Source organism: Haliotis cracherodii, unplaced genomic scaffold, assembly GCF_022045235.1.
Source record: "Haliotis cracherodii isolate W230 unplaced genomic scaffold, xgHalCrac1.p SCAF_1, whole genome shotgun sequence".
Taxonomy (NCBI): Eukaryota; Metazoa; Mollusca; class Gastropoda; order Lepetellida; family Haliotidae; genus Haliotis; species Haliotis cracherodii.
This window is the reverse complement of record NW_027266264.1, coordinates 12774796-12802726: the sequence shown is the minus strand read 5'-3', so window position 1 is coordinate 12802726 and position 27931 is coordinate 12774796. Positions and strand designations below refer to the sequence as shown.

The window sequence follows — 27931 nt, the reverse complement described above, 5'->3', positions numbered from 1 at the left end:
GATTATTGGAATATGAAGAAAACTTAACAGCAAATCCATTCATTAAGGAAAACTTTTCAGATTTGGGGTTGGTTTTTTTTAGCTTTTACAGCCTGGAAATTTCATAAGGAACATAAAAGTTACTAGTAATTTTCCACAGAACTCTATCAATATACACTCATACAGCTTTAAACATGGTGTAACTTGAATGCTGTGACAACGCCACACAATAGGTGGCATCGCATTCTTCCATGACTCGCCTCAGCCATGTTTAGAAGATCCAATAATGAAAGGTTTCTCATGAATATTGGCAAACACAAAATACAAAAAGTGCAGTGATTACACCTTTTTCACATTTGGGACATAATTATTTAATATCTAAAAGAAAAGTATCTACAAAGAAAGGTATTCACATATAAAGTTAAAAATCCAGATGGTGTAAGGACCCTCGGAGATTCCAGGTTAGAATTGGCCCCAGCTTTGTAAGAGGCAACGTTATGGTTCCGGTCAGTCTGTCTCCCAGTCCCTGAACCATATTATTATCCGTCTCGCCAAGCCCGGACTGTAATCATGGTAATATGGTGGTAATGTTTTAGCTCTAAATGAAGCAAGTCTAGATTCTGCGCAAGTTCCGAAATCTCGTTGATGCACCTTCTCAAATGAAATAACTAAAAGTGACTGTGTCTATCAATATTATATATTTTCAGAGACAAAGCGTTAGTCTGTGATTAGCTTTTCAGGCTCAGTTAATTCAACAGGTTCATAAAGTGTCATTTTACTCCAACTGCATGGACCATTGCTCATAATATCAATCACTGGATCAACCAGTCCAGGCTTGATTATTTGTTTGTCCGTTATATAGCTAGAAGATTGCTGAGTGCGACATTAAACAACAAACAAAGAAACAAACCAATTTCAATCTAACATTTCTCAAACAATCAGATATGAAACATACTTCAATTTATTTTACAATTACCAGTAGTTCTGATGACAAACTGTGTCATTGTCAAGAGTGCAGTATTACCATGAAGCACTAACCTAATGGCTGTTTGATGCAATCTGACACTTGCTGGTCCCACAGGGAACACTCAGCATCACAGCCCTCCAACTAAACACTGCATATAAATATCATTATTGTAGCATAAAATCGATGAGGTATTTCTAAGCAACTTGGTAATAGAAACTGCAAAATCAATGTGTCCTTAGTCTATGTATACACAATTTGAAAGAATATTTAAAATAAATTAGGCAAATTTCCATTTCAGTTTTCTAATTTTAACTTGCTTGAGTTAACATGAGGTATACAAGCTTGAATGTCTTGATTACTTATGGAATTTACCAAGGCTCGCCCAAGTGCAGTCATTCAATAGAAATTTATGTGTCCAATTGTGTCCACAACTTTCGAATTCTTGGAATCGCTCTGCTGATATTTCAGTCAAATTGAGTAAAATTTTCAGCATTTAGATTTGTTTGAAGATCGAGATGCTTCATATCCCTGCTAATACCAGAATACGGGTTCCCTGAAAAGACCTGAAATAATACATGCAGGGCATGGACCCTGACTAGATTCTAATCAATATCCGTGCTTAAATCAATTACTCCTTGGGGAGTCCAGGGCAGACAATATCCCTTGCACCACATGTCTTGTGCAAGAACCTATTATTAAGATGAGATCCGGTAGCCAAAATGGCACCTGAGTATGAACGTATTTCAGCATCACAAATAACATTATTCTGTTAGCATGGTTGGTATGTAACGGTAACAGTTTCAAACAGCTAGTGGGATGTAGAAAGATACCCTGCTAGCCAAGTAAATCTCATTGAAAACTATATTCTATTTTCTGATTGACAAAAACTTCAGTAGGGTCGCGGTTTGAAATTTATCTTTAACCGGTTACTTGTCTTACTGAAGCTGTTTCGTATCCCATTAACAATTTTCACTGCATCAAAATATTCAAAACATGTGCAGTGCAGGAACATCTGTCCAAACCAGAATGATTTATTTCACATTAAGCCCTGGAGGATATGTATTGGCTTATTTTCTGTATGGATGTGACATAAATCAACTTGACTCATATGAAAGATGTGTGTGAACATAAACGATGCTTGTCATTCAGATTCTTGAAATGAGTTGTTTGGATTGAGGGAGGGAATTGGGTTTAATGCTGATTGAACAGTAATGGAGTTATATCACGGCATGTCAGCTTAATGTGGGAGGAAAGTCCTTGAAGACTTGAAACCCATGAGCACAGGTATTGTGCTGACAAACCTTGAAAGATAATCGGGGCTGACTTGGATTCAAACGCACAATCATACATTTCTAGTGTGCCATGGGAAACAACTCTGCATGGCGAAATGCATGGCCACATTGCGATGCCTTAGACGGCGGGGCCATCCGTGCCCCTGTCCTATTGGGAGTGAGTGAGTATGCTTTTAAGCCGCTTTTTTTATCAACATTCCAGAAATATCACGGCGGGGGACACCAGAAATGGGCTTCATACATTGTACCAATGTGGGGAATCGAACGTGGGTCTTCGGCATGACGAGCGAACGCTTTAACCACTAGGCTACCCCACCGCCCCCTATTTGGAAGTCTTACTACAATATATAACATTCAATGAATGAAAGCTAACTCACTTTGATGACTTAACTTAATCGGGCGATTTACTTTGAACGAACTCTGGTCATTTGACAATGCATTGGTACAGTCAAGTCCCAATAACTTGACATGGTTGGTTGCATATGATCATATCAGATTAGCGAGTATGTTGAAAAAACGCAATTAAGTAGATAAAAAATCGGACAGTTACAAGATAGATAAAGAAACATGCATGTTGTAAAAAAATAATCAAAAAGGAAATATTAAAATGGTATGTTATATTGTTAGCTGCTTTCGGATTGGCTAATATCAACTTCCAGTTCTAGTTCATTGGTCGGTCATTCTGACTGAAAGGTCTCTCTGACTTGACCTGTAATGGGATGTCATAAGTGGTAGCAAGAACTTTAATGAGATTGAGGTAATCTAGACATCGTCATGTGATTATAATCCTGTCTTGTTTATCTATAGGAGTCATTTGTTGTTAAGCAAATTTCTATGCAGCCATTGTAATATGCAGCTACTCGCCGACTTATTTTGCATGTGTACTCGCGGTGTACTCGAGGGGGAAAAGAAGACCAGGAAGTACCACTGATAACTCTGTCGGATGAACGAGACTGAATAATGAGTGATTTGAGCAATTCGTTGCAAATTACGTGTGTCAGTTTCGGAGTGAAAGACAGTCAGATGAACAGGTCTGAATTGCACTTATTTTATCAGTTCCCATCATTAGGGTTGGATAAGGCTGATAGTCAGATAAACAAGTGTCTTATTAACGAGATTGACTGAATTGGTTTTATTTTTTATTTTGCCATTTACAGGTGATCATGGCAGATCATCTCACTCAAACACATGCTTCTAAAGGCGACTAACGGGATCGGGTGGTCAGGCTCGCTGACTTGGTTGATGTATGTCATCGATCCCAATAGCGTGGATCGATGCTCATGATATTAATCACTGGATTGTCTGGTCCAGACTCGATTATTTACAGACCGCCGTCATATAGCTGGAATATTGCTGAGTGCGGCGTTAAACAACAAACCAACCAACCAACATGCTTCTTCAATTCATTCCACCACAACCCATTACCAAAGTAATATCGATCTTAATATACATAAATGTAAAATAGGTGTAACACAGATACAGTTTAAGCAAAATACAGGTGACTGTGGCATAAGAGCCCATTGACTCTCTCAAATACAATATGTTCCTCCCTACTCTCAATCATCAATCCAAAATAACAGTGACCTATTTTCAAATATGTCAGTGTAAGCATCCAGCATACACCCTGGACATCAGCAGGCACTGGATGCACGTGAGACACATAAAACAGCAGTGCGCCAGGCCCACATGTTTGACAACTGTTATGAATCAATACTCTTTATATTTGCGTAACCCTTTAGAAGCTGGGAATTTAACAGAGTTATTATGAGAACCAGCCTTGTGTAAGCTCCACTAGCCTGCAGTGTTTACACAGTTTACACATTAACACATTAACTATGCTGGATATTAGCTAGCAATTCACACAAACTATCTCACCAACAGACGCGTCAGAGGTTATTCCTAAACTCTCTCATGTGTCACTTTCTTCAACATTCAACATCAGGACGTCTATTTTTCCTGAAAAATGTCTTTGCCTACATCACATTTCTAGCAGTAACTGCAGGTTTTTTAAACCTTACATGGTCATGACACTTAAAACAGCTTTCCATAATCATCATACTTGTTATTTCTTTCAAAGACTTGCATAACAACAAATGCATCTGTCAAGGATTAGGGTGTATTATAGTTTGACCTTCTCTCAGTACTGCATGTAACATTAGTTTGACCGGTCAGTACAGCATGTAACATTAGTTTGACCTGTCAATACTGCATGTAACATTAGTTTGACTTGTCAGTACAGCATGTAACATTAGTTTGACCTGTCAATACTGCATGTAACATTAGTTTTACCTGTCAATACTGCATGTAACATTAGTTTGACCTGTCAGTACAGCATGTAACATTAGTTTGACCTGTCAGTACAGCATGTAACATTAGTTTGACCTGTCAATACTGCATGTAACATTAGTTTGACCTGTCAGTAGAGCATGTAACATTAGTTTGACCTGTCAATACTGCATGTAACATTAGTTTGACCTGTCAATGCTGCATGTAACATAATTTTGACCTGTCAATACTGATGTAACATAAGTTTGACCTGTCAATACTGCTTTATTAGTTTGACCTGTCAGTACAGCATGTGACATTAGTTAGACCTGTCAGTACAGCATGTAACATTAGTTTGACCTGTCAGTACAGCATGTAACATTAGTTTGACCTGTCAGTACTGCATGTAACATCAGTTTGACCTGTCAATACTGCATGTAACATTAGTTTGACCTGTCAGTACTGAATGTAACATCAGTTTGACCTGTCAGTACAGCATGTAACATTAGTTTGACCTGTCAGTACAGCATGTAACATTAGTTTGACCTGTCAATACTGCATGTAACATTAGTTTGACCTGTCAGTGCAGCATGTAACATTAGTTTGACCTGTCAATACTGCATGTAACATTAGTTTTACCTGTCAATACTGCATGTAACATTAGTTTGACCTGTCAGTACAGCATGTGACATTAGTTTGACCGGTCAGTACAGCATGTTATCTGATCCATCAGCAATGTTAGCCACTAACCTAAGAAACCAAAAAATATTTTGGGTTGCTGAAACATGAAACAGATGCATAATAATGCTTGAGCATTTGTCATCATTCAAAGAATAATGAATAATCTTATGAATAACCCTTCCCACATTGTCCCAAGGGCCCCACCATTCACCAACAAATCATAGTCATATATATTATTGTTCAAGACAAGCATGGTAAACAATTATGCACCCTGTTACAAAATCTTGCAGACATTTCTTAAGTAATCAATTAGGCAAGAGAACAGATCTGACACTCATCTGGGACTTCAGATTAGAGTTAAAACAAATCTCAAACCCCATACCACCATTTGAAGGATATGACTGTTAATCACTTTAGACAAACAACGCTCAGCTTCTATATCTGTGAGTCCTCCAGAGGACAAGCACTGCATGCACCAACAGGAATGATAGTACACATCACGCTATCTACATGGGAGTTCCCCTCCACACCTTCGGACAAATATGTCTGGCGTCCACATTTCTGATGTCTCAATTCTTACTTCAGTGGATGTGTTGATGCAATAGTTGCTTCCTGTTATGTAGAAAATTTAAATATATGCATGATGTGGGAGAGGGGGAATTGTTTTGTACACATTTTGTTAATTCAATGAATGGATTAGGAATAATTACAAGGAGTGACAGCTGATATGTTATTGCAAGTTTCTGTCAATGATAATTGATATGCCATGGGATTTCACCTGAAAAACTAGCCTTGCATAACAACTGGTATTAGCTAGCCTTGCATAAGAACTGGTATAAGTATTCGATGCCTTCTGTATCTTTTGCAAAGTCTGACAGAGAAATATATCATCTACACTTTAATATTTTCATGATGCCCAAAAACCGAGTACACCTAAATTTTTAATTTACCTTAAAACACACCCGTCCTCATTCACTGACATGCTACCAATCAGCTTGGGAACTCCATTCATCAGTATGTCAAATATTTCCCTATCGATACCACAATGAATGTCTTGCATGCATTGCCTTGGATCCCCTCACACAGACTGCCTGCAGGTTGAATTTGCATGTATTAAGTGTGTATTAGTACCAGCATTTACTCCGATCACAGACCTAAATGACAGGTCTGTAGTCAGATGAATGTATTTTTAAACAATATGCATGTCATGCCTGCCCTTTTGTTTAATTAACACCTCATATCTTTTTCACTGGGTGGTGTCTAAATGCCATATTTTGGAATTTGTTTTCTCAACATCAAATACACTAAAGGTAAAAAACAAACTTAAAAAATCATACTTTTTCTTCGTATCGGGAACATGTTAAAAAAACTGAAAATTTATCAAAACTTTTAAGGTCTGATTAAATTACGTAGATGTCTAATTATGAACAGAATCTTCGTTCATTACTTATTTGTTTGATTAAAAGGAAGATAAAGTTTTTAGGGACTGGTACAGGGAAATTAAGGCAGGTCAGGTTACCAAAACCAAGACATTATCTCCAGAATCATAAACCAAAATGAACATGCAATATCCAACCCAAGTGAAAAGTCAGTGTGCGTGTATCTAATGACTGCCCTACATGATCAGAGACATAAATCTGGATAAGAATTCAATGTGTTCTTGCACACTGCACAGCATAGTTTTATGAACACATGAATAGGGACTGTTAAAATGTGGGGACATTTGGCCAGAAATTTAATCCACAAGTGATCTAGCATTGTTTTGTTTTTTTGTTGTTTTTTTAAAGGCCACACTGCCAATATTTCAACTATATGATGGTGGCCTGTAAATAATCAAGTCTGGGCAAGACAATCCAGTGATTGATATTACAAGCAACAATCCATGCAGTCAAGAAGAAATGACACGCAAACAATCACCCAATCCATTACGTCGCCTCTTAGGACAACCCATGCTTGCTGTAAAAGACGACTATGCTTGTCATAAGAGGCAAATAACAAGATTGGGTGGTCAGGCTCACTAACTTGGTTGATGCATGTCATCGTATCCCAAGTGCGTGGATCAATGCTCATGATGTCAATCACTGGAATGTCTAGTACAGACTTGATTATTTACAGACCGCAGTCATATAGCTGGAATATTGCTGAGTGCGGCTTAAACAACAAACAAACAAACAATGACAAGTATAAGATACTGCATGCCCACGATCAGTGTAGTAATGTGCAATGTACAGTAGAACATAGTTATAATAAACTATTTCCAAAGTCCCAAAAACTGTATAATATATTTGAGAACAAATTTCAGTTACAGCAAACTGATTTTTCACCCCAAAAAATATTTCCTTATGCGAAAATATGAAATGTTCAAACTCAGTCAGTGTCAGTCCTCATCAGAGTTGAATCAGACAACTTACATGTGATAATCTCATTGTTAAGACAGGACACTTATAGATTATTGAACCTTGCTTAGTGTAATTAGTTATCAGTGGGAAATCAACACTCACACCAGCTGGACTGGTGCCACATCCACATTGTCACAGCTTACTGTTAGCAACCCACACATAACCTTTTTCCATGTTATTGAGGAAAACATAGCTAACACTATTTCTGCAGAATTTTAGTGATGCAACATTTTCTTAGCTTTCCAAAGTAATTCTGTATAGTAACTAATGATAAAAAATACCCAATATGTCCACAAACTCTCGCATGTCAAATACATGTTGAACTTGAGCCATTATTCATAGTTCCTTCAGTGATCAAATAAATGGCATAATCATCTATTCACTCCAAGTTTTGCATAACTAAACTGTGAATGATATGTATACGAAAAGTGGCCTGAAATCCAAAATGGTGGAAATTCAAAGAGAGTGGAGTTGCATGAGATGTTCGTACCCAGCACAGAAGCCCGGACCTGTGCCATGTCCATTTTGCATGTGCAACATAACTTTCTTGGAGTTCTCAGATATTGCATAAAAATATTTTGATGGCAATGTATATCTGTTAGAATTATTAAGAACAAAACAAATATGATATATCCGGTACATACTACAAACAATGATTAATAGCCACCAAAGTATGACTTCAACAACAAAAAATCCCTACTGTTACTTACTATGGCCCTTGAAGCTGGTAGCAAATTGAGAACCATCTACAAGCTGTCATGCAAAGTGAAAAGATTCAAATCCATGTAACAGGAAATATTTTAAGAACACTTAATGTGAAGATAACATCCTTCAGATATCATAACATCTTCAGGATTTAAAATACTTTCCCCGAGATTTTGTGCTAGGGGTATCTGTTTTGAGATATACCCCTTTTGGAAAACAAGAGGTGTCACTAGAGGTTCTAAAATGATATCAAAATGATATCATTGCGACTTTGTATCAGACGAAGCAGGGTCAAGTAGATGGATGTCTTGAGACTCTTGATAACGTTCTTTCTTGGAAGGCTAGAAAACCTTTATCAGGAAATACTGCATTCAAGATTACTGGTCCTCAAGGGGACCACTTATAACAGTTTAAATGTATAGCGCTGATGATAGATCAAGGTTGATGTCTTATTCAGCACTTTAATATCTTAATGAGTGAGTGAGTGAGCATGGTTTTACGCCGCTTTTAGCAATATTCCAGCAATATCACGGCGGGGGACACCGGAAATGGGCTTCACACATTGTACCCATGTCGGGAATCGAACCCGGGTTTTTGGCATGACGAGCGAACGCTTTAACCACTAGGCTACCCGACCACCCCCTTTAATATTTTAAACATCCTTTTGTGTCAGTAAAGAGTAAAAGATCAATAAGATCATGTACATGCTGTATGGTGAGAGACTAGAGATACAGAGATTTCATGTGTGTAAAAACAGTTACACACAAGTGTAGAATTTATGCAATTATGTGAGGTGAAATGGGGTTAACATCGTGTTCAAGATTATTTCACTTACATGTACGCATGTGCGTGTGTGGCTGCTTGTACTATCAGCCCTTGTTTTATCCCTGTAACACTGGGAGCCAGGCAGGGTAGGAACCATCTTTTAAACTGGTATAACATGAGTGAGTAAGTGAGTGAGTTGGGTTTAACGCCGCTTTAAACAGTATTCCAGTTATATCGTGGCGTGTCAGCTTAATGTGGGAGGAAAGCCCGAAGTGATGCAGGTCTCAGACGTTTACCACTTAGGTGAAACCCACGAGCACGGGTATGGTGCTGACAAACCTAGAAACATAATTGGGGCGAACCAGGATTCGAACCCACAATCATAGGTTTCTGGCATGCCGAAGGGACGCAACTCTGCACAGCGAATCGCGGCGCCTTAGACGACTGGGCCATCCGTGGCCCCTGGTATAACATGGAGAGGGGATCGAACTGACAACCATCAGTTCTCAGAGAAGACACTCTATCCACTACACCACAGAGTTCTAATGTCTTCATAACATATATCTTTAACATGTTTAATTTGCTGTATTGATGAAGTAGTGTCTCGCTGTAAGGAATTGTGTTGAAGGACCAGTGTCAAGAAGACATCAACAATTCAGGTTTTGAAAGACACAGAAATGTGTGTCATGTATGAACACATGTGCAGAATGGAGGCAGAAAAATATATATAGTGAGTCCCTCAGAAATATTTATTGTACTAACTTTGTGACAAGAAATATGAAGGTCCTGTAACTAAAGTAATTATCAAGTCTTAGAGTACAGTACACTAAAAAATCTTATTACTTTACAGGAGGTTAGAATGGGTCTTCAGCAACCCATGCTTGCTGAAAAGGCAACTGCTTGTTGTAAAGGGCAACTAGCGGGATTGGGGGGTCAGACTCGCTGACTTGGTTGATGCATGTCATCGTATCCCAACTGCGTGGATCACTGGATTGTCTGGTCCAGACTCAATTACTTACAGACTGCCAACATTCCAGGCTGCCATCAGAACCCACAGACTGTAGAAGCTGCAGGCCCCGACCTAACTCTTCAGGCCTCATTTAAGAAAAAGCCCTGCAGCTTATGTGACAAATAAATGAAAACACACATTTACAGCCGGCCCTAAGGACCCATACAAATCCGAAACTACGGGCCCGACACGAGATCAACCTGCCACAGGCTTACAGGCAGGCGCTTATTTTGAACATTGCTTGAACATATTTCTTGTAACTTGCAGCTACATACTTCTACACAAAGATATCCAAATTTGCACATCATGATCATGACCATAATGTAAAATTTTAATCAGAGACAGTAAGTCTTAATTTGGTCATATCAGTCACATATTGTACATTGTTGTATGTTTATACATGGATACAAACTAACATGGATACATTTTTGACAATCTTTTTTTCACAACTACAACTATTGCTCATATGAACATTCACAAGACACTACATCCCAAGACAACTAATGTCCCTTGTATCGAACATGCTACTGATGGATCATCCTCAGGATGTAGAATGGGACTAGCCTGTACATTCAAGTCAATTTGTCTAATGTTAAAGGTATCCAAAGACTAGTAGAATTATAGAGGTTTAAGGGGATGTCCATGCATATTATCACTATACAGGATAAAATATGTTTCAGGTTAACTTGCCAAGCTGAATTCTAATCTCAAAAGTGGTCATCTGGTAAAATAAATGAATGTGTATTTCATCTCTCAAATTTCCTTCCAACAAGCTTCAGGCTTTCCTGGGCAGGAGCTCCAATCTGTAACTGGACTCCAGAAATAAAAATATAATCAAAAACATAATTGAATGAGATATGTAGTATGTTTAAGTAGCCACTAATCATCGAATGAAATGAGAAAAATAATGAAAATGACAAGATGTTCATCCACTGCAACATTTTCAACGTTACTTTTAACTATCATAATAATTATTGTGTCATCCTATTGTTATAAGTCTGTATTTGTTCCAGGTAAAATACATCCTGAACAACCAAACACCTCTACAAAAAGATTGTCAAACTATTCCAAAAGTTGCACAAGACAAGCTGGTTGGTGTGTGAAACAAAAGGTCATAGGTTGCATTCTTGAGCATGATTCCATTACTACTGCAATATACTACTCAACATTTGCTAAGGAACACACCTTTGACTAAACGTGACTATTTTGATCCTTAGTAAATATTGAGTAGTATAGCCATGTCAAAGGCCTTGAAAGTGTGTGTTTGAGAAATATAGTTGACTTTGACACTTCAAAAGAAGTTCCAGTAAACATTGAAAACTTGGAAGGTGGATCACTGCAAATATCATTCATATCTTCACTACTGTGACCTGGAGAAAATATCTTATTTTCACAATGAATATGGCCATACTGTTCTCTCAATCATTAAATAAGAAAAGGATCCATCCATTAAAGCAGTGCAATTTCCAAATAAGCTACATGTGTAACACAAACTTAATTGTATACCTATTAGAGACGCTTTAATCGATCCAATATAACATGCTGATGCAATGTAATATAAAGTTATGTGGTTATGTGGTTATGAGTCACAGCAATCAGCTACAGTACCAGCTGGTATTCACTGAAGCATGTCCGTATATCGCCCATAGCCATTTGCTCGAAGGGGCACAAGTCATATATGTATTCTATTTGTTGTTTTTATCAGATATACATGCAATACATTCAACTTGCTTTGTTACAACATTGGGAACTTGCTGACATAACAAAGAATGTTTCTCAAGGGAGCACTCTGTCTCTCCGTGCTCCTCTAGCTTGCCTACAGCAATATTTAGGTGAGGTGAAATGGGGTTTAACGTCCTTGTTTTAGCCCCTTAATGCCGAGCCCCAGACAGGGTAACAACAAGTACCATCTTTTAACGTCTTTTGGTATGACACGGTCGGGGATCGAACACCGGACCTTCCGCTCTCCGGGCGGACGCTCTACCACTAGACCACGGAGGCGGTCTTACAGCAATATTTAAGCATCAAACATAATATTACAATGAGACAAATTCATGATGAATTATAATAAATAGACCAAAAGCGTTAGGGATCATGAATATTTCTGATATTTTATGTCATGAAGACTGAGCACACAAATCCATAAAAATATCACAAAAATATTCATAATCACATTTTTCTTTTTTTTCAGTAAAATTTACCTCACAGTTTTGGTCCCGAATGAAGTATTTCTCGGGAACCCAAGTCTTGACCCCCTCCTCCACTCAACTGAACTTACAATCACAGACAAACAGTGATACAGTCCTGTTAGTGGCTTATTCTGAAGTTTGCAAGTTCAACACAAAGTTTTGCTAGACACTGGACATGGGCAAGTAGTAGAGGCACATATTCCTTCTTAATGTCAACAACATACCCAGGGTTTTACCTCGACTTAAAAACTGGGGGTCCACAGGACGCCTAATGATTAATTTCAAGGGTGAAATACGAGGGTCCTGTAAACATGGTAAAGTAATGAAATGGTGTTGTGCACACTAGAGTGCGTTTGATAATTACTTCAATTACAAGAACTTTATATTCCTTGACAAGAATTCGGTGCCATGAATATTATTGTCTGCCCCTCAGAACACAACATGTTCATTTTCGGCCTCCATTTTATATATTTGTGTGTACTGGACTCACATTTCTACCTAGTTTTACAGCCTGATACCCACAGTTGTTTATGCTCATGGGCTTTACCTAAGGGGTATATACCTTACAGGCCTTGATATATCTTAAATACTGTTGAAACCCAACTCTCTCACTTCTGTGTAAAGGATACCAGCCCCCTCTTAAAGAGCTACAACTTCTGACTATGAAAGCTTTTACCGCCTTAAGCATGTTAAATAATGACTGAAGGATGACTAAATGATCATCAGCTGTCATCTGTGTTTGTTTGTTTGATTGTTTGTTGTTAAAGGTCGCACTCAGCAATATTCCAGCTACATGACGGCGGTCTGTAAATAATCAAGTCTGGACAATCAAGTCTGGACCAGACAATCCAGTCATTCACATCATGAGCATTGATCCACGCAATTGGGATCAATGACATGCATCAACCAAGTCAGCGAGTCTGACCCCCCAATCCCGCTAGTTGCCCTTTACAACAAGCAGTCGCCTTTTCAGTAAGCATGGGTTGCTGAAGACCCATTCTAACCTCCTGTAAAGTAATAAGATTTTTTAGTGCACTGTACTCTAAGGTCAGCGAGTCTGACCACCTGATCTCGTTAGTCGCCTCTTACGACAAGCACAGTCGCCTTTTACGGCAAGCATGGGTTGCTGAAGGCCTATTCTACCCCGAATCTTCACGGGTCTCAGCTGTGCAAGAGACTGCCAAAAGAACTAATTGGCCTAACACCATGCCATGAAATACACTCTTCACCGAGCTCTAACTCCTTGAAACACATTATCTGCAGGCTGCTAAAAACACAGATCGCTACTCACCCACAGTTCGAACGCTGATGTAGAAAGTATTGTTAAACTTGGGATCGTCTGCCTTGAGAGGGTCACAAGCACCGGGAATGGAGCGATTGCATTCTAGCTGATAGCATGTATTCTGATGGAAGAAGACAGAGTCACAGGACCCTTCATTACAGCAGCTCACTACACAGTCCAACACAGCGGCAGCGTTGATGTCCTTGGTGTAGCGTCCGGCGTTGGATCCTAACCTGGGCTTGAATCCCCTGTGAATCGCATCTCGGGCTTCACTCTCATTGATGGTGGAACTGCAGATATCTGCAGACACTCCTGAAAGTGAAAAGGAACTTCAGTCAATGTCCTGGTCACAATACAGACAGAAATCAACCATATTTTGCATTAACTTATTAAGAAACTGTATTGTAGACATACAAATACATCTAATGAATAATTGTCATTCATCTCTTCTCCACCATCATAATTCCTGCTATCCGCTTGTGAATTTACTATGGTACACCATTCTAATTCATGTAATCCACTAGAAGACACATCAAAATCCATCTAATTCACAATAACAAACCACCACTATTTATCCACTTTCAGTACGGTAAAACATTATATTAATTCATCTACACACACTGTACGACATCACCTGTCATCATTCATCTAATCCACTGCTGTACACCACAGAGCTTCGCCTGATACACAAATCTTAACCACTTTAATTCATTTATTCTAAGGAACAACATTGCTGTAATCCATGTAATCCTATTCTCTACAGCACTGCCACTGACAATCTAAACATGTATCTTCTGTACCAGTAAATTGTCAAACAAACTTCACAATTTTTCGCAAAAATGCATACCTGTGAAAAATTCACAGCTAAGTTCTGTTTTACAGTATTGTTTAGATAGTATGGAAACCTCCTGCTGCCACTCACCATAGATGAAAGCACCGATGAGAAGGAGAATTATCTTCTGTTGGTGCTTATTGAAACATCGCTTCCCATTCCCCGACCAGCACCTGAACATACTGAGGCTACTACCGCTGATGAAGTCACTGTTTCGTACTAGTCATTATGCATGGGTTTTCATCCTCTTGCATTTCTTTACATTGTCACAATCCCAACATCGCCAAACAAAACATGCTGCAAGAAAATAACACATTCAAATAAAAATTTCAAGGCTTTTGATGCTTTGAACAATACTCAGTAATTACCACTACTTCACTGAGCCTGTAAGCATGGAAGGGGTCGTTATTTGCATGTCATATAAAACCTTTCAGATTTCATTTGTTGATTTTTATGTCATCTAAACATGTCCCATGCTCCTCTTTTCTAGTTGGTCCATTTTCAGTCTACCATGTCATCATGGTCTAGGTTCAGACATTGTCTCAGTGTAAATATTACTGTAGTTAACAATGATTGGGACAGACATTAACTGATAACAGTCTAGGACAGCAACTAGTCTAGCCCAAGTCCGGCAAACTGGGTTCAGTCTAGTAAGCATGGTAAGCTGAGATAAAAATAATCCATATATAATCCACTGATAATGGTGCTTTGCATCAAGTTCGGGCTAGACGCAAAGGTTTTGTCTGTGATGATGATATGTGTGTCCAAAAGTGAGTGGGTGAGTTTGGTTTTACGCCGTTTTATAGCAATATTCCAGCAATATCATGGCGGGGGACAACAGAAATGGGCTTCACACATTGTACCCATGTTGGAAATCGAACCCCGGTCTTCGGCGTAACGAGCAAACGCTTTAACCACTAGGCTACCCGACCGCCCCGTGTCCAAATGTGACTAAGCAGACAAAACATAGGAGCATGAACAACTTGAAACAAGCTGAATGGAACTGGCTGGGGCTGCCTATTCCCCTACCAAAGTCTCTCTTTAATGCCCTTGTTTCCATTTACCAGCAATTACTGGTAAAGAGTGAGTGTTTGTTGTATAAGGCCAAACTCAGCAATATTCTAACTAAATGAAGGCGATCTGTAAAAAATCGAGTCTGGATCAGACAATCCAGTGATTAACATCATGAGCATCGATCCACGCAATTGGGATATGATGGCATGCCAACCAAGTCAGCAAGCCTGACCTCCCGATCCCTTTAGTCACCTCTTATGACAAGCATCGTCATCTTTTATAGAAAGCATGGGTTGCTGAAGACCTATTGTAACCCGGATTTTCATGGGTGGACTTAGAAGAGATCAGTCCAAGGTCCCCAAAAGTGATCTTATCGTTATCACCTACATACCCCAAGATATTTGTAGTGTTAAGATCACCTAAGCTTCAGATAGTTGTAGCGCTAAGATAACTTTGTCATGTTTGAGGAATGAGAGCATTGAAGCACAGAGATTAGTTGAAATTGTGGCATAGATGACTGTTATTATTTTGAAATACATGGTTTGGAGTAGCAGTTTATGAAGCTTACCAGTATATGTTACATAGGCTGTTCCCTTTATCTCTTGTTTGATGTTATTACAAAGATGTACTGTAGATGAATGAAAGATGTCCTCTAGAGCATAACATGTATCTAACATGGTTAAGTGGTTACTAAATGATAGCATAAGTATTAGGATTAAGATGAAAGATTAAAGATCTTTTGGTCTATTTTAGTCAGCCACTACTGATCATGAATATATATCTTGATTAATGGCTAGCATGCCCATGGAGACAAATCCATGTTTTAATGAGGGCTGGGTTTTCTTCAGTTTCATAATACACATCAATAATTATTATGATTAGTCTATATAACTATACAGTGTTCATCTCTGCTTTCACATATCTCAGAGGCTCACCAATAAAAATCCAGCCTTTTTTTTTTTTTGTATTATTGTGATACTTTTGCAAAAGTTGTACCTATATCATGTATGAGATAGCTTCAGAAGTAGACTATCTTGCCAGTGTTGATGCATTATTCAACATGATGACGAAGCCTAACACGTCATCAAAATCATGAATGTATCCAGTTGCTTTGGAGTTAATAGAGATACCTGATCATTGTCTGCTGCAAAGTTATGTTTTCTGAAAGTATTTAAATACTCTTCAACTGTGTTCAAGCCAAGTGTATTTCATCTTCCCAAGGCAAGGGACTTAACTGACTATAAAAGTCCAACTTCCATTTTTGCCAATCTTGGCTGGAATTATGGAGTTATATTTTGGCTGGACTAACGAGTCTATACATAATCCAATCAAAATCGGGTACCTTAATAGGCCTCCGGTTCGTAAACTGCAGTGTAGATTTCGACAGAAGGATTTGCAAAGCATGTGTACTGTCAAATTAGCATAAACAGATATATTCCAAATCTTTTCATGTTTTTGATCAAGTTGCTCACGTGATTTGATGCACTTTGAGAAGTAAGACCCATTTCATTATAAAATAGATCTTGATTATCGATCAGACCTTCTTCACTGTGTGCAGCCATTTTGTTTGTAGCAAATGCAAGTGATATGAGAGGTGGACTCTGATTGGTTAGTAGGAGGGCCATAGAAGGGACATAACTCGCAATAGCCACTATTGGTGCTACCATCAAGTCCAGAAATTCCAGCCTAGTTCGGCAAGGGTGGAAACTGGACTTTTAAAGTCAGTTAACTTCCTTGCCTCAGGAAGATGAGTGTATTTTGAATCAAACTCAATGGGAAAGTAAACAATTATTGAATTAACACTATTTATTTCTGATTTCACTACATCAATTGATAGTCATTACTATCAATAGTGTAACATGGCTGAGATTTTAACTGTTGCTATCTCAAACACATTCACATGCCATTCATGTATTGCCATCGCGGTATGGACAACTCCAATATATAGCCCATCAACATTACACCACTTATTACTCCTATCCTTTTGAACACAACTTATCCAGCTCCATCTGAATGCTTAAGACAATCTAAAAAAATAAATCTACAGGAACATTTTCCCTGTTTTCTTATGTCCTTAATACCACAAATCTGAATAAATGAGACATATCACTTGAGGGATATCAGCTTCAATGCATCGAACTTTCAAAAATTCATCAAGCAAGCTGCTTTAAACATAATAAACCTTGGGGTCATCAGTGTTTAAAATTAAGGATGAGTGATTTAGTTGGGTTTAACGCTGCTTTTGAACAGTATTCCAGTTATACCACAGCATGTCAGCTTAATGTGGGAAGAAAGCCTGAAGTGATTCAGGTCTGAAACATTTAACACTTTGGTGAACCCACAAACATGAGTATTGTGCTCACAAACCAAGCACATTATCACATTATTGAGGCAAATCTGGATTCAAAATCACAATGATAGGCTTCTGGCGTGGCCAAGGAAGACAACTCTGCACAGCAATCTGCGGCCCCCTCGACTACTGGATAGGAAGAGAGTCAAAGGGTGCTTGTCATAACTCAAACATTGAATGTTACAGATTGAAAGAGTCTTAGATTCAGCTTATAACAGGAGCATCCTTAAGCTGTCAAGGACCCCTGGACTCAATCACTGCCTATAGCAGCTGTAAAGGGCTACGACTGATCAGCACCACGGATAGTAATTTGAAGAGACGGACAACAAATTCTTGAAACCAGGGACAATAGGACACTACATTTTCATGTATTCAGTAGAATGAATTGTATTTCAATACATCATATACGTTGAGCATGTTGAGCAATCATGGTAATGCTGAGGTGCGTTCTTATCATCATGATTATCAGCTGATTATATTCATGCAAATGTCTGGCTCAAATTACCAAACATTATGCAGCAAGAACCAGTATTCTAATGGGGCATATAAAAAGACAAATATATATTTCATATACCATATTCGCGTAATAAGCGCCCAGGGCGCTCTCAAAAGTAGAATTAGGGGGCTCTTATTAGAATATTATTTTGGTGGAAAAAAGAGAGTAGAAAGATACATTTCATGCTTTGTGCTGACAGCTTGAAATGTTTATATCCGACAAATATATCTTTCCAGAATTGCCCATAATTAAGGTTGCTTAGAACACACGAGTGCATATTATACGCGAATAAAGAAGTCTTATGTACATTGATCAATCGGAAGGGGTGCTAATTGGGATTGTTCACTAGCCAATATATTAGCAAATATCACCGTGGGCGCTAATTACGTTGAATACAGTATACCTGTTTGATACATATGCTATTGTCAGTTTTATTCTACTAAGTTGCATCAATCGTGACAGTATCACACCATTAAAAACATTGAAAATAAACCAATTCTCTGTTTCGTCCAATAAATTACAGCAAAACCTTCCACAAAAGTGATAGAAGACCCATCTTCACCGAGTCAATGAGAATAACGACTGTTTCATTAGCTGCATGTGTTGCATGTCTGGACCCCCATGGGATCTCCTTCCTCGTAATGACATTATCAGGATTTGATGCACTTACAAGACATGTGTTCACATGGCAGTTTCTCTAGCATGTCTAGCGGTGCACTATTGCATTGTTATTTCTATTAGACATGTCACACTTCATGGTAGCTGTATATGGCCCATACCTAATATACTTAGTGGTATGTGAGCTCTTAGTTTAGTCACTCGCAGTCTTACCTCCGCAAAATGTTTTTAGGTAATAAATAAGAACCACGTCATTTATTTGCAGGGATAATTCTAGGGTGGGGCCTTGTGCTTTTTGCTCCCACATTTTCAAATACAATGGGGCATTTTAACATTGTGTTGTATGGGCATACCTCTGGAATATTTAAAATGTTCACATAGACGATAGAGGGTCCATGTCAGAAAATTCCTAGAGTTAATTAAAACTAACTCTAATTCATTCATTTTGATACCTTGAAGGGTAATCTATAACAATGCATATACATATGATATAAATATGTACACACTTTGGGTTCTCACAGACTTAAGTGATCTTCTTGACTAACATCTAGTCTCTGATTTATTACAGTTTTTAAATTAGAGTTATAAAATGTAATAAAAAGGAGTCCAGAGACTATCTTCATTTTCAGATACTGCAGTAATCTAGACTTGCCAAATATTATAGACTTGTATGGGCTGTATTGGATATATTTGTTTCAGAGACTGTAAAGAGATTAGTGATCTTCATGCTAGGTAGTTATTTTTGACTTCATCAAGTGCCGTGACAATAGCTTGACATGAGGCTGCCAATACAACTGGAACTACTGTGGACTAATAAAGACTAACCAAATGATTAACAATATAGTACCTCATGTTCATTGTATGACCCCAAACTGAAACAATATCACCCATAATTCTAGATGTGACCCATAAGTTTATATCATATTGAGTTATCAGGAAATAAATTGTGAGTTTACTATTTGGACTAAATGAACAACCCTCTACAATTAAGATTGAAATACAACACACAATGTCTTTAATTAATTAATATTAACATGATCCGTTTATTGTAGTCATGATTTGGAGGCACATTATCAAATATAATTGTGATGTCCTGTAAAAATACTTATTGACTCCACAAAATTAATTTAAACCATTAGAATTATGTCAAAAATGACCCTAAGACCCTAAGACTTTCATTCTTAATTTCAAAGACGACCATTGTTGACAGAAGGGTATGTTATTTTATATCAGACATATTTTATATAATGAAACACAGTGCATCATGATCATCACCCTACATTTTTAATCAGTGTCTGGGTCAAACCGAGTACAACACATGAAAATGTACAGAGCTACAGATAGCAGCAGATTTGCCTAAAGTACCCGCCGCCCCCCCCCCCCCCCCCCCCCCCCAAAAAAAAATATATATTTATATTCAAATATTCAAAACCCAATTACTTTCAATTAATTTGTGTACAGAAACGCATGCATTAAATGAAAAACTCAAATGTATAAAAACAGCTCGCATAAATACCCAATGAAGCATTTTCAGCATGCCTACAAAGGAGCTAATTTCCAAAACACAGTTACGAGATAATTTACTTTCCGAGTCAAGCCTATATATTTAGAAGAGTTATATACATCTAAAATATCATTTTATTTTTTTTAAACTTAAAGTGTTCACTCTTTTGGGGAAATACCCAACAGAGTGATGAATAATATTAATGAAAAATGTAACCCAATTAAAATAGAAACCCTAGAGTAAAAACTCAATTGCTCAAAAAGTTATCTGGAGCTCTGAATGTATATCAACATAACACTTGATATTTCACTGCAGTGAACTTAACACCTGGTATTTCATTGCAGTGAACATAACACTTGATATTTCACTGTTGTGAACATGACAATTTGACAGAACTTTTGTCATACAAGAGTTACCTCCCTGCAAATTGTCTCCCTCTATTGTAAGTGTCTCTAGCTCATTCCCAGCGTGTGACACATTCATTACACTCTCTGTGAAATTGCTGCCACCATTGTGGGTGTGGCCATAACAGGAATCTTGAAATTTGTCCTCTGGCCCCATATAAAGTAATGTTTATACTTTTGTTTATGTATTTGGAAAAGCGATCACAGTTAATTTTGCAAAGATTTACAACTGACAATATTTCCCAGATGAATTTACCTTTTTGTTTGTTTGATCAGATTGGTTCGAGATTGTATGCGAAAGAAAAATCAACCAACTTCCCCCTTACATTCTTACTATACCAATTACATGATAGTTGTAATGAAACAGTAATTCAATTTGTCAAACTAAGAAAATAAATTGGCAGGGGTAAGAGTATTCTGCGTCACCACTTGTTTGTAAACATAACGGTCAATAAGTTGCAAGTTCAACTCCAAGCATGATTGTAGCCACCTATCACAGTGGGGAGCTTTCACTGCTGGCAGCGATAGTATAGTGAGCTCCGCGATATTGCTGTGAGGAGCTTGTAAGTGTCTTGCCTGTACACAAACTCTTGACTTCATGTTCACATTAGTTCCACATTAAGGCAAAATAATTTCAGTAAATATCACTTCCTGACATTTGTTATTCTCTTAAAAAAATTTCGTAAAAAGATGTAAATTTCTCATTTAACTCGTCAGTCGAGACTGGTCTTTTCACAAAGTGCCATTTTTGTAGCTTGACCAGTGTGTATTCTTTCGCTTCTAACAGCGATCTCGTAGATTTCAAGAATATATTTTGTTGAAGTTGATTTTGTATAAGATCATATGTAAATAGTATGATAAAGATTTTTTGTGACCCTCAATATTTTTTGTTACTTTTGTTTATATGTTTTAAGATTTTGCAAACACGGAACTACTTTTAAAGTCACAAATTAACTCAAGGAGTGGTGAAATGTCTGTGTGTAAGGTTGGGAGATTTAGGTTTAAAGGTTCTACATTTGTAATGAAATAATCTAATTTTCTGGCAGACAACCACACAAAAAGTATATGATAAACAGGATATTCTGTGTGTCTTGTGAAACAACATGTTTCTCTCATTTCGTGATGGGGAAAATGGAGATAGATTCACTTGTGGTTACACCACACATGAAAATATCTCCTTTACCCCATCACTCGATGAGAGAAACATGGTATTTCACTCGATATTTTTATGCAAATACGCAGCTTATCTGTAAAGCTGGTATCCAAGGACATGTCTCCTTTGCAAGAAACACACACAACAATAGCTGTTGCAATAAAAGATGCATATAAGCTGATCTTTATTCAGCAATCATGTCAGTAATGAGTATGCATGGTATATACCACAGCTGGGGCTGTAAGTAATACCTGACACTGGGCTTCAAGTAAATTTATCAATGGGAACATGTTGACATGCTGAACAAGCCAAAAACATGTAAAAGACAAAAACATTCCAATTATTACTTTCAACATTTAAAAACACATGATACAAAAAAAGGAAATACCAGGAAATAATTTCTGTGAATGTGCAAACATGTCGTTATTGTTGCTATATCATACATATAGGCCTATCTAAAATCACCTTATCAACAGTAGATGTAAGTTCAATGATCACTGATAATACTAAATTGATAACAACTGATACTATGAACACAGGGTGTGCATCAAGTCAAACCAGGTACATCATTACACATTGTAAACATTGCTTGGGGTCTAAATATCTAATGACCATATGTTACTGAGGTCTCCTTTCAAATTAGTCTAAAAGGGTATATCTCAAAATAATAGACACAAATAAGTAAAATACCTAAAAAAAGAGTCCGTGGCACACCTCTTAACAGAACTGTCATATAAAAAATACGCTGCAATGGTGCTATGCTACTGTAAACAATACACTCATACTGATTACTAATAAACCAATGTTACCATAACCTGCAGAGGTTGACTGTTGGGTGTTTATGGACTGATACCACGGTGTTTTCCACTGCGTGTCAAATATTTATCAATAGGAAAGAATTCAAACAACACCGGCCAGTCTGAGACAAAGGTGTATAGACATGCCTTCGTCTACGATTGGATGCGCACACGGCTCTTACGGCATCGTAAAGTTCCAGATGTGACCTACCTTAACACAACCTGCTTATTTTCATATACACTTCTGCGAAGAACGTCACCACTTTATGTTGTCCAGTACAGTATACGGTTTGAACCAATCAAATCAAAGACCGGCAATTTCTGCGGAATGATAATGGCAGCTTCCACAAGAAACGTGGATCGTTGTACGCTAATCAAACTTGGTCGGTCACATTGATGTACATAGAGACTAAAAAATGTCTTCGACTATCGTGCAGTATGTTGTTGTAAGGGGTGACTTGATTAGTGCATTAAAATGGCCAACTGGTGCCCTAATCGCACAAGCATGTCATGCTTGCACTGCAGCAATTCACACGTTTTACCAAGATGAAGTGACTCAACAGTATTTATCCGATCTTGATAGCATGCATAAAGTCATTCTGGAGGTAAATTACATTTCATGTAACATCAAACAAGTCTAGTATGTAATCATTAACAATGATGATCGTAATGGGGTGCTTGATTGGATAGAGGAACCAAGGGCTAAGGAGTTGGGAGTAACTACTCAACTAACCCTGGGGCGGTCGGATAGCCTAGTGGTTAAAGCGTTCGCTCGCCACACCAAAGACCCGAGTTCGATTCCCGATATGGGCCCATTTTTGGCGTCCCCCATCGTTGCTGAAACATTGCTAAAAGCGGCGTAAAACCATACTCACTCACTCACTCCTTCACTCACTCACTCAACTAAGCATCCAAGAGGCACGCAAGATCTGTGAAGCTGGAGCCACAGCTGAGCCCAAGCTGGCAGCCTAAACCAATTAGCGCTATGTAAGCTGCACCCGGTAAACTGCATCGTTGCCAAATTTTCTCAAATTTGTTCGGATAAGTATGGGTAATAATAGTACGATAAATAATAAACTTGTTTATCGAGGAACCTTATGGTGTGGCGCCCATTTCCAGTCAAGGCCTAACCATTGTATTTAGTGTCTTTTGTCAAACTGGGTGATCATTAACTGCAATACTGATCTGCAATAAACAATGTTTACAAATAAAGTGAGTTTTGAATGAAAAATTTGCTGGGACTAAGCTTAGCTCCTATTTATATTTGTTTTGTTTATTTGTTGTATAACACTGCACTCAGCAATATTCCAGCTTTGTGGCAGATCCTTTATAAGCATAATAAGCTACTCAATCTTGTCTGTCTAACCCAGTCTAGCAGAGCACGGAGTCATCCTACAGATGACATCCTTACCTTGTCAGCTTGCTGATGGGGTTAACCTCTTTGGTCATGTGGACAAGGCGTCTGACCTCTGATCAGAAGGTCCATGGTTCGAATCCCTTCACAGGACTCAGAAATTTTATGGCTGCTACATTGGCGCCCAACGCGGGGCTGAGCACGTTCATATTAAATTTAAACAAACTAAGTCTCAGTAACCTACTATGCGGCTAGGGACGTGCCTTCTGTTGACGGGGGAGTATGTAGCAGGGCTTGGAGTTATCCCACAGATGACATCCTTACCTTGTCAGCTTGCTGAAGGGGGGTTAACCTCTTTGGTCGTGTGGACAAGGCGTCCGACCTCATCAGAAGGTCAGTGGTTCGAACCCCATCACAGGACTCAGAAATTCTATGGCCGCTACACCAGCAAGGTTTGTTATATTATTTGTTGCAGTAGGTCAAGCTCGATGGTGTTTAACCATGTTAACAAATGATGTGTGATACATGGGAGATAACTCCAGTTACAGCTACATGTTTTCCACTGAACATTGAAAGATGCTCTGAAGCCAGCTTGAACTGTGATGCATCTAGCTCATGTATGTGACAGTTGCCATCTTCTGTTGTAATGCTCCTAAAAATACATGAAAATTCTTTTTCAGGCTAAAAATGAAGAGAGTCTCCGAGAATTATCGGAGAGTTTGACACAAGATGGAATCCAGCACAAACTGTGGATGGAGCAACCAGAGGACATTGCAACATGTGTGGCAGCTAAGCCCTACAAAAAACAGGAGGTGCAGAAATATTTCAAGAAATTCAAACTGTTCAAATAGTGCTTAATATTCCTTCAAGTTACAAGATAATGTAACATTACAATCTCAGAGATATTTGTTGCTTGCATCAAGATTCAATGTATTTAACTGTCACAGAGCTCCATATGACTTTTTGAGCAATTGAATTTTTACTCTTGTGTTTCTATTTTGATTGGGTTATTACATTTTTCATCGGGTAACCCATATTTTTTCACTCATCTGTTCATCACTCTATTGGGGTTTCCTCCAAAAGAGTGAACACTTTAAGATTTTAAAAAAAAGAAAGAATGTTTTAGATGTACATAACCATGATAACTGTTCTAAATATATAGGCTTGACTCGGAAAGTATATTAGCTCGTATTTGTGTTTCGGAAATTAGCTCCATGTACATGCTGAAAAAGCTTCATTGGGTATTTACGCATTCTGTTTTTGTACGTTTGAGTTTTTCATATAATGCATAGGTTTCTCTACGCAAGTCAATTGAAAGTAATTGGGTTTTGAATTAATATTGTTGGGGGTATTTTATGCAAGTACGCTGCTTATCTGTAGCTCTGCTGTCAGAATGAGATATAAGCATATGTTGTAAGAACGATTAGGGATAGATCATTGTATCTTCCTGTGGCGCTCAGGATTATTCTTCCCTGGGAAAAGCATCAAAGACTTGTTTGCTTCATTATTTTTATAAAAAATAAACTGGGATTCTTCAGGATGCAAATAACTTTATTTTCATGTATATGTATGTTTGCAAATTGTCTCTCAAATATGTAAGTGAAGAAATGTCCTTCCTATCATGACTATGATGAGATGATGAAGACAGTGAAGTATGGAGTATGATAATGGCATATGCAGCAGCTCCTTTGACGTTAGGATGTGGAATATAGTGATGCTGGTTCATACTATATGACACAACCTATATGGTTTGTCCAGGTTAATTTTGTTCAAAGCCAAAAAGTACATGTAGGCAAAATATGATTTACTGAAAAATACTTCTTGTTTTCCATTCAGTAAGTAGCATTTCTTTAATTTTTTTAATAGATAGGGTGTACATGTATACACAAAATGATGCTGTTTCTATGTAAAGACTTTTCAAACTATTTCTATTATTTGCAAAATGGATATAGCCATTTAGCTCACCTGGTGTGACAGAACATCAATAATGAAGTCACTGCAGTTCTCATTACACCTGTTTTCAGTTTCTTCAGTAGTGCATAAAAAATTATTATACATATCTCTTTTCCAATTCCTTCAGTAATCCCATTTCAAACTAATTTGAATAGTTGGCAGAATATGCAAATTTCTTCCAAGTGATTTTGGGTATTCTATCAGAATTTCTGCAAGTGAGGGGATTGTGTTTGCCCATCAAAAGAACAACTTTTTGCACAAATAAGCTTTTATGTTTATTATCCCCTAGGCATGTAATGCGGGGGGTACTCTTGCTTCAAACTGTGCACACACGGACCAGGTTATCAAATGGTGCCTTTTGCTATTTGGTGATTTTTAGCATTTTTATTTGTATTTGTCCATAGCAACAGGTTTGAATTTGACTCTGTTCATAGTGGTGTGTACTTGACAGAAATACAAAGTTCTGAAGCCCAATTACATGGTATTGGTTTGATAGCTCAATAACTACTCTTGTATACAGACTGACAGATATGATAGAAATTCTCTCAGAAAGTTGGACCTAAAGTAACAGTCTGATGAATTGTTCTGTTAGATTTGTGGGGACCGGGGTGGATTTGACATCTTCAGATGACACTTGTTTGAAATGTTTCCCAAACTTAACAAATTCAGAAATGAAAAACACTCTTAAGAGTGATAAATGTATATTTTAGGATCCCTTGTTACCTTGATCATAGTGTAAGAGCCTGAAATCTGATATGACTGATTATACAGCTATCAGTGAGTGAGTGAGTTGGGTTTTAAGCCGCTTTTAACAGTACTCCAGTTATATCACGGTGTGTCAGCTTAATGTGCGAGGAAAGCCGGAAGTGATATATACAGCTATCAAATTCGGTATCAATAACCCTATCTTTATTGTGTAATTTTGTGATCTTCAGAACTTCAGTGTGCATTTTCATCATGACTGCTGGTTAATTGTGTCCTACAATATTGTTCAACGAAACTTGGAATATGCATTGCTCATCATTTTAACTGGTGCCGTTTGTTTTTTTAAATCCTTTCTTCTTTGTTGTTTCCATGGAAACACTTTCAACTTAGTCACAAATGAAGGTAGCCATTACATGAAAACCTTTCAATATTTTTCAACGAAACTTGGCATATGCATTTCCCATCAGCTTAACTGGTGACTTTTGCAATTTCAAAATATCATATTTTTATGTTTTATGGTATTTTGGTAGAGCATCTGCCAAAAGAGCGGAAGGTCAAGAGTGCGACCCCCAGCCGCGTCATACCAAAAGACGTTAGTTTTTGTTGTTTCCCTGCATGACGCTCAGCATTAAGGGGCTAATACAAGGACAGCTCGGAGTCAGTATACTGTGTCTGAGTGGGGAACTCATGTTAAACTGCGGCATGGTATCTCAGTGGGCTAGCCCTAAAAAATCGGCATTAGTCTAGACTAGTACAAACAGCTAACACATACGCATGCACTGCATGTAGCAAGATGAGTGCCATTATCTTGACCATGGTCGTTAAACCACATTTCACCTCACCATGAAGGTAATAGTTGTTTGAGAAAGTCAGTATGTTTTGCAGGCACTGTAATTTGATACTGCAAAATCAATACCCGTGAAGATTCCGGGGTAGAATAGGTCTTCAGCAACCCAATCTTGCCATTAAAGGCGCCTATGCTTGTCATAAGAGGCAACTAACAGGATCGGGTTGTCAGTCTCTCTGACTTGGTTGATGCATGTCATCGTATCCCAATTGCTTAAATCAATGCTCATGGGTTCAATCACTGGATTGTCTGGTCCAGACTCATTTATTTACAGACCGCAGTCATACAGCTGGAATATTGCTGAGTGAGGCATTAAGCATCAAACAAACAAACAAAAGTATCTTTGTACAAAAAAACGCAAAAGACACAGA

General features: G+C 38.0%; 1 protein-coding gene across 1 annotated transcript in view; it reads right to left on the bottom strand.

Annotated features, from left to right (window-relative positions):
- LOC139472896 (dyslexia-associated protein KIAA0319-like protein) overlaps nucleotides 1–22957 on the bottom strand; it is a 93132-nt gene extending 70175 nt beyond the window's left edge. The window contains exons 1-3 of the mRNA XM_071255362.1: nucleotides 22913–22957; nucleotides 14456–14662; nucleotides 13543–13845 (exon numbers count right to left, since the gene is read on the bottom strand). Coding sequence (XP_071111463.1) covers nucleotides 13543–13845; nucleotides 14456–14546 — 394 coding nt within the window. The 5' untranslated portion in view covers nucleotides 14547–14662; nucleotides 22913–22957. The remainder of the gene's footprint in view (nucleotides 1–13542; nucleotides 13846–14455; nucleotides 14663–22912) is intronic.
- Between the last annotated feature and the right edge of the window lie 4974 nt (nucleotides 22958–27931).